Source organism: Stenella coeruleoalba (genome assembly GCF_951394435.1).
Source record: "Stenella coeruleoalba genome assembly, chromosome: 9".
NCBI classification, from domain to species: domain Eukaryota; kingdom Metazoa; phylum Chordata; class Mammalia; order Artiodactyla; family Delphinidae; genus Stenella; species Stenella coeruleoalba.
Genome location: NC_137155.1, coordinates 58096595 through 58112557, shown reverse-complemented (window position 1 = coordinate 58112557; position 15963 = coordinate 58096595). Strand labels below are relative to the sequence as shown.

Here is a 15963-nt window from a genome sequence, read left to right as displayed (position 1 = left end):
GAGTAATTTACGTGTACATTTATACTAAATGGGTTTATCATAATTGCTATTATTATTAATTCCAGAGGAATTAAAGGAGATCAGCCACTTATTGCAGAGTGTTGCTGAGCTGACTGAAGTACTATGATACATAAGAAGGTCAAGAAGAGGTAAATGCAAAAGAAAAATTGCTTTATGCCATCTAAAAAAGAAATCTACTACTAAAAGGCGTAGGAAGAAAAAAAAGACCCAGCTCTTCTTGGCTCTGAAATAAACTGCTTTCAAGTGAGAGCTTAAGCCTCATTTTCTGGCCAGTGAAGAGATGCTCACAGAGAACAGAGCCAATGATATGCTTCTCTCCTCACCTCTTCTGTCCACAGTCTCCTTGGCATTCTGTGACTCAGTTTACCTTTCTGGGAAGGAACTGGTAAATGACAGTGTTTCTCTCTGAACTATTGATGCCCCAAATAGACTATTATTCAGACTTCCAAAAACAGCCAGCTGGTCCCATTATTAAATAACTAACACTTACTGAACATTTCCCATGCTAAGTGCATTTAGGCATTATCTCATGGATTCCATTTCATAGATGAAGAAATGGAGGCTCAGAAACTTTCAACATAGTGTCAGAAAATCACACAGCTACACGTGGCAAAGCCAGAGCCTGAACACAGATCTGTCTGACTCCAAAGAGCTTCATGGGGCACAGTCACATGGGCCGTATTGATTTTGAATAAGCAGTCTCCACCTCTGCAAAGGAGCTTGCTTGTCAGCCCTTACTTAGCAGTGATGTGGGCCCCACTGAGGGCAGAGGGGCAGAGCCGAGTGGGCAGCCAGGCCCACAAGGCTACAAGGGGCCTAGATGGCCTCTCTGCCACGTCAGCACATGTATCCAGCTCCACGTGACTTCAGCCTTTAAAGATCTTTGATTTGAAAAGTTCATAGGTTCCTAAAACACAGTAATTCATAGTAGGCATTCCAGCTTATAGAACACAGCCTCTTGGCCCCATTTTCCATCTCCCATTAAGACGAGTGATTGAGTCTATGTATTAACAGATACCTTGGCATTCCTTTGAAACCTTATTATTGTTTTTTTCCAGGCTTTGCTGTTTTGGACACATCCAGTGCTACTTTAGTCATTAAAGACAGCAAGGAAAAAAATTATACAGTAGAATTCAATTTTGGGTATCATGTGGTGGAAAGCAAGACTTTGCTGATAGCTAGCTGGGTCTTGGCTATCGTATAACTACTGTCGCGCTCTCCATAATGATTGCGAACTATTGATTAATTCTTCTCGGGTGCAGCGTTGCTTCATCAATCATTAAATAAGCTCTCCTGCCAGGGTAGGCACAGGAAGAAAAGAGGTATGGACTTGTTATAAAGTGTTTGTGTACTACGTTGTGGACTTTGGAGTGCTACGTCAAGTCGATTTCAGTTTTCAAGGATGTAAGTTGTCAAGGAACTGCTGTGGTTTGCAACCAAAATTCATGAAATACACACCTCTGAAAGCACCAAGGCTTACTGTACAATTTAATCAGGCTAGCAAAGTCTGTTTAAAAATTATAAACTTCAGATTTGAACCACAGAATTTTTATTGGCCCCCACGTTCCTTCCTCCTCTCGGCTATTCCCCACATCCCTGCGCTATGACCATGGCCGCTGGCTCAGATGCTCGCACACACATCTTTCCAAAATCCAATGCAAAGAAGTCCCCTTCGAAGTTCAGAGGCCCAAGAAGACCAAACAAAAAGAGAGCAGAAAGGAGAAGGCCGTGTTCAATCCACTGCTTCTCCTTTTTTTATGGGAAGTTTCAGGTGTGCCCACCCTACGTGGGCACAGGCCCACGACAGTGCTCAATCTCAAGTCCACGCTAATCTCTGCCTTTGCATGTTGACCTGGCCTTCCTGACCAATGTTTATTTAGTAAAATCTGAGACTTTTTTATCATGAAGCTTGAGATAGCCTGAGGTCTCGTTTCCAGCAGAGACTTGGGAACCTTAAGATGGAATCCTTGATATAAGTCTTGGGCCCCATCACTGTTATATAATCCCACCAACTTCACCATCATAACCCTTGCCACCTTGGAAACCCCCTTCTCTTCATTCTCCAAACATCATTTTTACCACCAGAAAAGATATGCGAGAGGAGGTAACAAGCTTAAAAGGGAGCCTCACCCGACTAAAGATAGGCGTTACACACATAAACTACTGCAAATAGAAATTCTCTTAATCAAGCCAGGAGTAGAATCCAGTTCTCACGACTGAATTCACTCATCTCCATTTCACTCCATTTTCCCATTCACAAAGCCATCGCTGAGCATGAATGGGGACACAAGGGTCTTTCTTCCAACCTGCATTGTTCTCATCTCTCCCCCCACTCAGGTCACTGGGAATTTGGCAGGTTTCATCAGCACTAGTCCTCACCTCACTTTAATCAGAATGGTACTTTTAGTTCTGTTTCAAGTACCTGACTTGATCTCAGACCTGCATGATTTTCTGAATAGAAACAAGGCATAAGGGAAGAGAGGCTGGAAAAGGAAGAAGACTGAGCGACGCTGGGAACAGGATGTCCAGTTAGAATCTGCAGTCAGTCGCCTGCATAGAGACTTCCCAGGAGGACCCTTTCCTGCAGCCTCATGACGGGAGCAGCTGAGACTCGATTCCTGTGATCTCACTGTGTGCCAGGGCCCTTAAAGAATGTCTCTAGGGCTTCCCTGGTGGCACAGTGGTTGAGAGTCTGCCTGCCGATGCAGGGGACACGGGTTCGTGCCCCGGTCTGGGAGGATCCCACATGCCGCGGAGTGGCTGGGCCCATGGGCCATGGCCGCTGAGCCTGTGCGTCCGGAGCCTGGGCTCCGCAAGGGGAGAGGCCACAGCAGTGAGGGGCCCGTGTACCGCAAAAAAAAAAAAAAAAAAAAAAAAGAATGTCTCTATCCCTCACAACTCCACATGGTAGGTATGGTTATCCTCATTTTACAAAGAAGACAGAAACCATGGCACAGTGAGGTTAAGTAGCATGCCAAAGTCACACAACCAGGAAGTGGAAGAGTGACTCGAACCCAGGCCTTTTGACCCACAAACACATGCTCTTTTCAGAAGATCCCGCACTACTTCTCTGACCAATAGCTGCCTGACTTCCTGGTGTCCTCCCCTTTCTTCATGTCATAGATGTGTCTACCAGGGGGGAAATGGCAGGAGAAGAGGAAGAAGGCTGAGTTCAGCACTGACTTAGGGTTAAGCTTAGGCATGTACAGTGGGCAACCCTCTGCTCTGTGCCTGGCATACACATGGAATAAACTTGTGCTACTTCTTTTATGCCATCAAAGCCCTACCTCCCCCTTCACCTGCTAATGCTAATACGTGAGGCATGGCTCCACGGACCCTCCACAGAGGGCAAAGCTACCACTAAGGCCATGCCCCAAGGAACGTAAAACATGGACAATCACCAAGATAGCCCATCGACAAGCACAGCCACGAGGCCCCTGATGGTCCTGACGGTGGAGGAACATTTGTCAGTGACGGCAAGCTAGACCTTGTGTGGACTGGACCCAAGGGGTTAGAGCTTGTGTGAACTGTGGCAAGTCTGACCCTTAGTTTTCACATTGATAAAAGCAAAACACACACACACACACACACAAGTAGAGGTAAGTCTAAGGAACACTGAGCAACAGCAGTGAACTGTAGCACTGTCGATATCCTGGTTGTGATATTACTAGAGTTTTGTCAGATGTCACCAATGGGGGAAACTGGGTAACGGGTACGTGGGAATCTCTGTATTACTTCTTACAAATTCATGTAAGCCTACAAGTACCTGAATAAAAATTTCAATTAGAAAACAACAATAATCAAAACAAAAACTCCAAACAAAACAAAACAATCACCGAACAGCAGAGCTAATGATTCTTCTTATCCTTCTGGGTTATCATGGGGAGGAAGTGAGGCACTACTGTAAGTCTGACCAAGGATCATAGCTGGGCTCATGCCCCTTGCCCTGCCTCTCCGTCAGTCATTTCAGGACCCTTCTGATTATAGGTGAACACCTTGAAGCCAGGTCAACATAAACTGTAATGCTCTAAAAAAGAAATCAAGCTCTCTTTATTCCTGAAGACTCTCAAGCACCCACTTGGCAGTCATCAAACTCTGCACAATGACTAATAACCTTCACTAGTGGTTTCGTTTCAGCTCTGGGTAATCCCAGCCCCACACTACCCGCCTCCTCCCCGCCAAATAGGCACAGTTGTGATCGTTCCCTGTGCACAATTACGCTGGATCCATAAATACATACTTTACAATAAGGCTACTACCCTGGAATTTGGCTGAAGAATAGGGATATTGTCTGGTAAAATTATCTTTCTAACAAGCACATGTAGTTTTGCCTTTCAAGTTTCTCGAAGGTTTTAAATAGCCTTCAATTGCATCTAAAAACTGAAGTTTATGTTAAAATTACAGAAACGTATCAAGAAGTTGTGCAGTCTTTGGGGGGGAGAATAAATTCAATTAAAAATTCTGTTATGAATATGAATACGAGTGGACAACACAGAAATGTCTCCTGCATTTTTAGGACCACTTTATGCATCTTTATATCTCACTGAGGACTCCTTACAGACTGCACATGGAAACTAAGAATTTCACAAGAGGAACATTCATGCCAAAAACAAAAACCAACTTTTAAAGTGAGAAAAAACATGTTCCCCTTCACCCTCCTCCATTCATTTCTTTCAAGGCACTAACTCATCTCGAATTCAAATGTACTTTTCTCTGAAAACTTATGTCAAATACCGTTTAACAGAACACGGACACAGACACAGAACTTTAGAGCTGGAAGGGACTTCAGAGATCACCTGAGATTGGTTCCACGTGGGGAGGAGGGGCTTGTCACCCACCTTGTCTGCTCCCTCATTTTGAAATGAAGCCCAGATGCTTTAAGGGACTCGCTCAAGGTTCACCAGGATTAGCACTCAGGCCTCCTGACCTCCACCACATCATGCCGTTTCTTCCAAAAATCATCTCCCCCTTCCATCTCTGCCCAAAAAAGGCGAGAGGGGAGAAGATCCATAAAAAGTCATGATTAATTATATCCAAAACATGCATGAAATAAATAAACATAAACACCTTTCTGGTACGTGCCCCATGCCTCAATACGCACCAGCTGTATGATGGTCAAGACTGAGCCAGAGAAGTTTTAGAGCAGCCAGGAGTCGGGGATTACTCTCTCATTGGGCTGGCTCTCTAGTTGCGGAGGGCTTCGGCTGAGAACTATCTAATAATGCTGGATGGTTTCAGAAAGCATTCAGCACAGGCAGAGCATCATAGCACTAAATATATTTTACGAAACGCACAGAAGTGTGGTCATAATTTTCAAAACGTATAAGTCTCTCTCTCTCTGGGTACCCTGGATCGTTAGAACATTAAGAACACCATTGACTGTCCCTCTCTCCATTTATTTCATGTTAATTCCTTACTCACAAATATTAACTAGCTGTTTCTCAACAAATCAATCCAGAAATTTTCATCATCTCTCCCACAACTAGAGAATCTCATCTCGAAAATAATTCAAGAACATACAGGTTTGAAAGTTAGCACGGGATTAAGTTAATTGTCACGTGAAAGAGCAGGAAGTTAAAATTAACCGCTGTTAGCATTAACTGAAATAATAGGTGAAAGGCTGTAGCTGCTTTTGGGGATCATCATCTATTACTTTAAAAACCGACAGTATATTCTTAATAATAAATGCAATAGTACAACTCTTCCTACTCAGCATGACAAACCAAAGGGTTTTCCAGGCATTTGCAATTCACCAGTTACACCCAAAAAGTCACCCCCACTCCCACTGTCACTTCACTTCGACCTTTTATGAAAAGACAACCGTTTTGAGCCATTTAAGAAGAGAAAGAGAGAGAATCCTCGTGGAAAATAATACACAGCTGTGATAATATCATGTTTTTTTAAAATACCATAATACAGTTTTACTTTTAATAATAAAAGATAAAAAAGGGGCGTCTGTGAATAATTAGAGATTGCAGTCTGAAGCCAGTTACAGTCACTGCAATTGATAATAAACTGAAAACCCCTTGAGAGCAGGTAAATGCTTTGCAACCCTGACCCCCTTGCTCTCACATTACTTAACTACCCTGCGGTTCTTGCATTACATCACCATTCAAGCGATTGGTTCCTGCATTTTAACTCTCTCCCTGTCTCCTCCGATTAGGATCGACACCGCAGCAAAGAAACTTCGCCCGAGTTTGCTTTCTCGCTTCGCTTTTTATTTGTGGCCCCTTATGCTCCAATCCCTCGGGCTCGCGCTGCTTTTGTGTGTGTGTGTGCCCAACCCAGCCTCGGTTCAACTCATTCAGGTCGCTGTACTAGAACAAAAACTCTGATCCAAGTGAAAAGAAATGCCTCTTCGGGACCAGAAGAGGAGCGGAGGGGCTGGGGAAAGAGGAGAAGGAAGAAGAGGAGAAACAAAGACGGGCAGAAAGGGGAGAAGGGGGAGAGACAGAGGAGGAGGACGACGACGAAGACTCAAGAAAAGAAGGCGGTAGGGGCCAAAAAAAAAAAATCTATAAAATCGGAAAAAAGAAAATAAAATTAAAAACAAACCTCATGGACATCACTGAGGCTGAATTCCCTCCTGAGGTGCAGAACATGAGAGCTCTGGAATGAGTGTGTGTAGAATTTGAGCCAAGGCTTAACTAGCCTGAGTGAGTCACATCCTTCCCACTTGATTCCAGGCCAAGCGATGATGTAATGTGCTGGCCCTTCTCTTGCGCCCAGCTCTGGCTCTCTCCCTCCGGCTTGCTCGCTCTCTTTCTCCTGGGCTCGCCCTCCTCCCCCTTCTCCTTTTTAGCTCAGTGCTGGTGAAGTCACCATTTAAATCTGGCAGAACTGAAGCAGAAACTTCAATGTAACCAAAACAGCCCCAGGCCGAGTTCCAGACTCAGGGAGCCTTAGTGGTGCAATTGCCCTTAGAAACGAGTAAACAGAGCCGGGAAACAGTACCGCCTGGGGATGGCCCAGCAGCTGCCTGGGACTCAGAGGGGGACCCGGAGTTCTACGGGCAGGGGTCCACTGGTTCCAATTTTCTTTCTTTTTTTTTTTTTTAATGCTGGTTAAAAAAAAAAGAAGAAAGTCCCTGAATTTGGTGAAAGGGAAATAACAGTGGAGACACAGGCAGAGGTGGAGACGAAGAGGTGGAAGAGCAGGTTGGAAGGATAAGCAGGAAAAACCAGGACAGGCCACCAGCGCAGGCTTTCTTCAGAACCAGGTGACACGTTTCCATGACCCACAGCCCTTTCTTTTCCTGGAGCTGGATGGGATTTTCTGTTGCTCAGTGCCAACCACCAGCCCTCCAGAGATCTGTCGCATCTGACCTCCCTGTCAGCAAGGGCAAACCCACTCTGGGCCAAACACTGGCCTGCGTGTGGAGCCATCCAGAAGGGGGAATCACAGTCCCTGCTCGCTTGGCCCACGCTGCTGGTCGCTTTTATGTGCAGAAGGGAAAAGGACCCTCGTTGCAAAACACAGACCTCGTCTTCCTGAGATTAGCACTCCACTCTCAGGTGAGTCATTCGAAGAAGAGGGAGTTAGAATACGTTCACCCTCAAAATGAAGACAAGCTATGGGTCCCCCCCACTGGCTGGGGGAGCACTGGTGTGGGTGGGGCCGTCTGTGAGGATACAGGGAGGGCAGCGTGTGTGTCTCTTTTGTAATGACAGAGGGAGGAAAAACAGCCTGGGGTGGTTGTGCGGGGGAGTCAAACATTATCCTTCACAAATGACAGTGAAGCCCTTTAAATGGCGGAATTCTACCCCTCACTTCACGCCTCTCCTGCTCAGGACTTTACCTAGAACTGTCCAGACACTTGGCCGCTTTGTTAGCACAGCTTTTTAACTCTTTCTTCTCTCCGTTTTCTCGTCCCCTCACCCTTAATGTCTCCTTCAGAAAGAAAAGAAAAAGTAATTTTAAAAAATGGGAAGTTCGCTAGAATTTTTTTTTTAAATGCCACCAAAAGCAGAAGAAAGGGATGGGGTTGCAATTTATTTTTTTTTTCAAAAATAATCATCTATTGCCTCTCGTCGCTTTTTGTGATCAGTGAGTTGACCAGGTGATACAAATGTTGGTCTCTTCACATGTGGCCAAGCAGAAAAGATCCCAACTTCTAAACTCTGCTTTCAGAGAAATCTCTTAGCTTCTTAAAGATATCTGCTGCCAGGGGACAGGGCTGTTCATCTGAGTCCCTTGGAATTTCAATCAGAGCTTTAGGGACTATCACCAAACTCAGAGTGAAGAGTTAAAAAGCAAGTTTTGCCCAACAGTCTCCGGACCCTGGAGGCTGGGGTGGCGAAGAGCTTTCTCCAGCAGTCTGCCCTGGAGCATGAAATCCCCAATTGACGCTGATGCCACAGTTGCTCCAGTGACACCTTTATCAAGGCAGGCAGCTCTGAATTAGAGGTGATCAGCCGTAATTACAGCTGGCGCCACTGAAGCCTGTGGCCTGACAGCGGCAAATGTGGTTGTTATAAAGTTTGGTCCACCATGTCAGTGGCCTGTATAACTCACTTACGTCTGACTCGCCAAGCAGCTATTGATTTTTCTTCTGATGCAGGGAATAAATAAAACAAAATCTCCAATCGCTTCTACCACCCTTTCCACTTCAAGGCAGGATGATAAGATTTTATATAAATGACTTTCTCCTTTTTATAAGAGCCATCGACCACGTTGGTTAATATACTGAGGATTTTCACTTTCCCTTCTCCACTCCCTACAGCTTGCCTTACTTTTCATATTTAAATGTTATTATTTTAGACATCAAAATGGATATGTGGTGCCGCTTTCCAAATTGACACCTTCCTGTAACCACAAGGGGAAAATGCTCTCTACGGGATTTTTTCTTACACCCTGTCCCAGGGACTGGGTTAAGCTGCTAGATGGTGCTTTTTGTTTTCTCTTTTTTTTTTACTGAAGTAAGTAAAAGGGGCCCTGTGCTGTAGGTAAAGATTACATAAAGGTACCTTTCTTGTGCCTTCCTTGGAAAGTAACAAAGGAGATGGCAGTTTTGGCCAAAGCCAGGCACAGACCTCTCATGAGACACACCAGCATCTTTGCTCCTGCTGGGAGGAGGAAGAGGCCAAAGGTTCCAAGGCAGCGAGGGTGCCTCTGATCAGGGGGTGACGTGACCAATGGGTTCAGTGCTTCTAGCCAAACTCCGAGGGCCCTGTACCTGATGATGATGAGATGATGATGCCACTGGGCCAACAATGTGCAGGACACACTGACACTAATAAAACTTCTTTGGAGCACTGGCCGGAGTCAGAATTCAGAGTTCAAAGGGGTCTGAGTACTATACTTGCACTTGCCTTCTGAACATAAGTACCCTCCCCTTCCCCGCCATTCCAAATCAGGCATTCTCACTGGCTGATGGGCTTCTCCCCACCTGAAAAGAAAGTCTGCTTTCCTATTTCCCTTCCTGTGAGCAGTTAATGATAGAGAATATCCTGTTCCCAAAAGGAAATTCCCCTCCGACTCAAGAGCTTCCTTTTTCACCCATTTGGCCCTCTCGTCGTCTCTCCCCGCTAGCCCCCTCCATGTTCTAGTTGCTCTTCTGAAGAAGGGGGGCTTTGAGGATCAGGGTTTTAAGATGCTGTAATTCCAGCGGGAGCCTTCTTAGAAGTAGCCCCTGGCCAACAGGCTAGGCCTCCAGATTAGCTGGCTTGCTCAGGAATGCTTACGACACCCTCCTTTCAGAACGTGTCCTCCTTGGGGAGAGGGTGGTGGGTACCGCGCAGCTGTTCGGTGTAACTCACATACTCGCAACTCCTGATGAAATGTTCGGCTCCGAAGAAGTGAAAACCTCTGAGATCTGAGCTCAGAGTTCAGAACGGATTTGGACTATCTCCAAAACAACCCACTCGAAAAGCACAACTTGGACTGCAGGACTGAAGAGCACAATAGCCAACTAAAGTAAATTTTGTGTGCCTGGGTGAATTTCTTAGCTCCAACACATTACGGAAACACACAGCAAATATAAGAAATGATAACGATCCTTCCTAGACAGAGCTGACTTTTTTTTTTCTTTTAAGTCTGAATTTATTTTCCTCAAGGAAAAGCATATCGTCTTCTTTCAGACATTGTTTTTAAAATTTAACCCACGATTCCTACAGTCCCAGTGGAATTTGAGGGGCCAGATAATTTCAGAGTTAAATAAGCTCTAATGACTATCACATGTACCCAGCCATAAACCTAGTATTAAAAATTATTCAGAAAAAAAGTGGCATCTCTTCCTTTTTTAATTTATAATAACCATCCAGGTGGTTTTCTAAGGCCTCCTTTGCAAATTGCTTCCAGCGAACCTTCCGGTCACAGACCACTGCATACCCACATGGTGTCATTCAGCGTTCCCTTCAACTTGGGTGTCCCGTGTTTTCACAGTGGACAGAGGCTGAGGGGCTGCCTAGGTCAACCTGTGCAGCATGCTTCCTAAACTGTGTGCAAGCAGGATTCGCTGGTTTGGATGACTAGGTCTGCTAGCGTCAGCTCCTGGCACTCCCAGGGAGAAAGCGAGAGAGTGGTCAGCCATTGGTTACTTCTGTCTCATACCTACTGTAATTCCTACATCCCAGCTCTGGCTCCAAGTACCCTCAGGCAACTTGCTGGCCTTCCTTGTGTCCAAACCTATTTTTGATATTCTGAAGTGGCGATGTTGAATGTGACAGACAAAGGAATGAATTTCTAATGATGGAGGCATCGGGAAGCCTTGGGGGTAGGTATTGGGAGGTTATGAGAGACCTTCGATCAGCCCTAAAATATTATCATCAATTCTGCCGACTCATAGTGTATTTTTCCCCCTAACTTCTCCATCTGTAAAATGTGAATGTCGTTGTATCACTCGAACGCACCACAGTTATCTGAAAAGCAGTTGACGCTCAACGGATATTTGTTGGATAAATGAATGAGTGAATGAATGAATAAACTCCTCGGTTCGGGCATTACCTTTTCCGTGAACACCTTGCTGGACTCCCAGGCTGGGGTAGAAGTGTCCCTTTCTCTGGGCTCCTGGATCAGATTCTACCGCAGCAATAAGCCACTTACGGAAAGTACCCATTCCATGCCTGTCTTCCTTGGGAGTCGTTAGCTTCTTCAGGGCAGAGGATGGGCTGATCCGCCTCAGTTCCCCTAGCTCTTAGCAAGCACCTGACTCACATACAGTAGGTCTTCAAGAAATGGGACTGAACTGAGTGATGGCAGCACAGGCTGCTCGGTCTTCCCTGAATATGTTCCCTCCTAAAAGTCCTTTTCCCCTTTTCCGTTCTTACACCTCTTCTGTGGCTTCCTTAAGATCTGGAGCTTCTAGAATACCTGGAATAATAATAATAATAAATACCAGAAAATGTATTGGTTGGCCTTGTCCATCCCTGCACTATGTCACTTCTCCTCTGGGGGCCTTAGATTCCTCTTGCTTCCCTTTCCCCAAATCCACGTGGCAGCGATGCCAGTATGAGCACCCTGAGGTTTTTATTATCAGAGCAGCTGACATTAGACTATTTCCGCCAATTTCTTATATGAAGTATCCAGGGGAATTGAAACTCTAGGTGAGAGGAACTGGCATTCTCCTATTGGTTGGGGTGCTTCTCATATGGTTGTCGGGTCACCCTAAGGAAAGGGAAATTGCCACTGAGACTTACTCATCCCTAAAGAATGGTGGCGTCAGTTCTTTTTTTTTCTTTTTTCTTTTTTTCCTGTTTTATTGTCTTACTGAGAAGTAATTGACATACATCACTGTTTAAGTTTAAGACAGCGTGAGGGTCTAATTTACATATATTGTAAAGTGCTTGTATGGTGTCTGTTCTAACCAGCAGTTCCTACAACTCAAGGTTAGGACTACAGGAAGAACACAATGAAAATGGTGGAGGACAGGAGGTTCAAATGTCTGTGGGTAGAATTATAAACAGGATCAGAGGCTAATGGTGTTGCCAGACTGCACTGAATTCATGTTCTGGTCTTGAGCGGAGCCAGGACATGGCTGAACAGAACCGTCTGGGGAATAATCCTGCTCTGCTCAGGAGAGGTGGGCGCCTGACGGTGTGGGAGAAAGAGGCCTCTACCGCAGGCTCAGTAGATAACCTTGGTTAGGAGAGGTTATCTACCAAAGTCCCATTGTCCCTGTAGACAAAGTGTGGTGACTGGCCTCCTCTAGGGTGAAGCAGACGAGATGCGTAGGGTGCAAAATTTAAGGAGGCATGCACTCCTGGGGGCGTTCAAGGGCAGGGCAGCAACTGCACAACCTTGAGAGTGGGTGCCCCACTTGCCTCCTTGGTCCAGGCCCTGGGTGGTGAAGACTTACTGCTCTCTGTGTACTTCATGAGCACCAGCAGGGCTAGGCAAATGATATCAGGAGAGGCTCTGGGTCTACCCGGCCAGCTGGGGAGAAGTCGGTGAGGCCTGCAAAGGACTGGACTTTTCCTCGGAAGCATCACTTCCGTCAATCTTTCCTTCTTCTCAATTCCATGTCTTTTAGCTTGCCATTCTATTTTCCCCACTGTAATTGTTGCTTGTGTGAAACATCAAAATTATGGCCTTGTCTATCCTCCCTGTTAAAATTTGCAGAAATTGATACTTTTCCTTGTTTTGTAGCTATTGTATGTCTCATTGCCACATATATATATATATATATATATACACACACATATGTAGACATACATATATATGAACATACATATATACACATATATTTACATATACGTACAATAGCTGACTATATATATATGTATGTCCGGAGCCTGTGCTCCGCAACAGGGGAGGCCACGGCGGGGAGAGGCCCGCGTACAGCAAAAAACAAAACAAAACAAACAAACAAAAAGTAAGAAACGGAGTTCCCCTCTCTCAGGTAAGTGGATGGGGCTGCCTGCCTCACACCCCTCACCTGGTCTTCACCACCTCCTCGTCACACCCTGAAATCTCATCAGGGCCCACATCCTGAGCCAACACTGCAACGTTCATACCTATCGCTCTCCTAGAGCCCTCACGCTGCTGGCTTCCGAGGCTCCTTCTTTCTTGCTGGGTCTCCTCGTTTCACGGGGAGGAAAACATGTGCCTACCGGAACCTGACCATCATTTGCTGAGAATTCCTATCTGGGATGCTACCCCTTTGCATAATTTTAATTAAAACACTGGGTGTCTTCTTTGTAAATAGTGACCCCCAAATACTTTGCAGTTGCACAAAAAGGCTTTCTGAAAAAGACGACTTAACTTGTTTGGATAATAGCCCTGAGAGTATACTCTTATTAGCTGTTTTCATTGTTAAACATTTTAAAATGAAAAAAACAAATGCAAAAGTAAGAATGAATTTGAAGAGGTTTTGAGGGTACTAGAAATAAAAAGGAAGGCTTAAACTTGGAAATTGTACTTGTGGTTGTTTTTCTTTTCACAGAGATTCCAGCTATAGGTTCTGTGTGTATTTAATAACTGACCTCCCCTTACTCTGAGGAGAGTTCACCAGCACTGATTTATTCAGAGGGTTCTGAGAGAAGAATGAGCCCTCCAACACTTTTCCCTGGAGGGGATGAGAGGAATTTTTTTTAACCCCAAACATGAAGCTCTGGGGTCTTCCAAATGAAATTATCTATGTTTTTATTAACAGAGCCCCTGAGTTAAAAAGTTGGTTTTGATAAGAGAGAATAAATGAAAGAGAAAACTGCTGACATAATATTTTGGTTTCCAAACCCGCTTCCACATTCTACTTTCCCTCTCAGGCTTGTACATGACTCTGGTGTCTGTATTTACACCAGAAATCCCAGAGAGAAAGGTGCAGTTAATCCTGCCTTATGCTGAAATTCAGATCTAGACCTTTAAGACGACAATCATAGTGACACTTTCATATGCACGGCTATGTGTTCCTGTCTTTCTAGACATGTAGCGCTGTACGATTCATAAATAACTTAGTCTTGTCCTCTCCATTCCTCTGAGAGAAAAAGTAGATGCTATGATGTCCAAGGGGTCTTTAGGTTTGGAGGTAAAAAATCCTAAATTTCTCATTCTCCATAGCTTTAGAATTCCTCTGACATTAATAGAAATAGGAAAGAATGAGAAACTCAAGCACCGTCTGGGCCAATCTGAGTTCCCAATGTTCCCACCCAAACTGGAAAGTATGCTTTTAAGTTGGTGTTGGAACATGCTTTTCTGGAGCAACGATCCTCCTTGAGAATCTCATAAAAACTGGGAACCCTCCTTTTAACCATGGACCCCAGGTTAAAAGTCCCCAAGAAAAAAGCATGCTCTCTTTGTATTAAACTTAAGCTATGCCCCTTTTACAGGGAAAGAAAAGCAGGCATGCACAGATGAATCTCAATGCTTTGAAGGCTAACCCCCAGCCAGGTACTATAACCAACCAGCAGACCGGGGTGTTTTTCTAGTTCAGTGGTTTTCAGATTTGGTGTACCTGAGACCAGATTAAAATGCAGATTCCCAGGTGCTGCCTCAAAGATTCCAACAGCCAAGGTGGGGCCTAAGTATATGTATTTTTAAGCAAAACGCCCCAGATTTTGATGCTACTGATCCATAGACCACACTTGAAGAAGACTGAATTCTATGTGGTCATCCTTAGTCCCTGAAATAGTGCAAGCAAATAAACTAACTAAATAAAAGAAAACAAACAGAAATACCTGTGTATATTCCCTGCTGTTCAGGCTCTAAAGGAGCTGTGATTTTCTTTCATCTTTTTTTTTTAAGGTAAAAAGCAGAATAATCTGCCCTAAAATGATCAAGTCTTTAAAAACCAGCTTTCCCAAAACAGGATGCCTAAAAAGGATGGAAACAAAACATATGTGTTCACAGTAACATAACGCCATCTAAACAGTCTATGGAATTATGGTCTCCAGGACCCCCGATAAGATTAGGGTTTCCTGACCTGTGGCTGGTGTAGCAAGGCATTTCTCTCCTATGTTTACTATCAATGCTTCCAGATGTTTACTTTGCAATATTCCCAGTCTCCTAATGACAATCACAGGGAGGGTACCTTGGGGAGGGGAAGGAAATATTAGTGGTAACTGACGAGTATATTGCATGGTGCCAGCCCACCACAACTTTGGCATAACTTGGTTATCTTCTAGAACTTTAATTGAACATCCAACAGTGGTCCTGGTTCGGTATACAACAGAATGCTACAGATTTCTGCACAGGGTCCCCTTCTCTGGGGTTCTTTTCTTTCTCCAAAGGATCTTATCAACGTTTTTCAGAAGTCTTTTATTTTTAAACTCAAAAAGTGCCAGTCCATCCACAGACCCAAAAACAAGAGTGACCGATAAAGGGGAATGAGGATTATGACCTGTGAGTCATCAAGGGCTGCATCTACTGCTAAGTGGGAATTAAGTGTCTGAATTACAATGATGGTCCTTGTAATTTCTTTTGGACCAACTCTCTGTCATATTAATATGGTCACAGCACCATTGAAACAGCTATTGAAATAGACACTACACACCCAAGCAGGGGACAGACAAAAGGAAAAACCTTGGGAGGTGCCAAATGTCTGGGAAATAATGCTGCAACAGAGGTAGCAATGCTGTAAGAGATAAAGGGCAGTGAACATCAAAAATAATGATGGCTATGCCAAAAGCAAAGAGGTCTCTCAAGCATTTCTTTGGTCACTTACTACCCTTCTAGTCAGGGGCCATCCTACCCCTTTCATTCTGACACTTGTTGAAGCTTTTTACATCCATTTACTGAGAGGAGCTTCCTGTTGACAAAAGAGGAAGGCTTCCAAGAGTTGGGGAATGAAGAGATACTGATCGTTATTAATGACTCTCATCTTTGAATGAAATAGTTTGGGAGTAGCCATCTTCTTTAAAGTTCTGGATACTTTCAGAAATGAATACTCTATGATTGCCAGCAAACTGCGCTTTCCATCTGGTGAAAAAAAATCCTTCTTGTTGATTTCTCATAGTCCAACCCAGGGTCTTCCCTGTCTCAATCTGAGATGCTTTTGTGTGTGAGAGC

General features: G+C 44.6%; 1 protein-coding gene across 7 annotated transcripts in view; it reads right to left on the bottom strand.

The window, feature by feature from the left end:
* Positions 1-15963, bottom strand: part of CREB5 (cAMP responsive element binding protein 5) — a 431741-nt gene that overhangs the window by 126820 nt on the left and 288958 nt on the right. The window contains exon 1 of one of the 7 annotated variants that reach the window (XM_079931998.1): positions 6577-7242. The exons of the other annotated variants lie outside the window; for them this stretch is intronic. Within the exon in view, the coding sequence (XP_079788124.1) occupies positions 6577-6623 (47 nt within the window). The 5' untranslated portion in view covers positions 6624-7242. Of the gene's footprint in view, positions 1-6576; positions 7243-15963 lie in introns of those variants that run through there. 7 annotated transcript variants of the gene reach the window in all.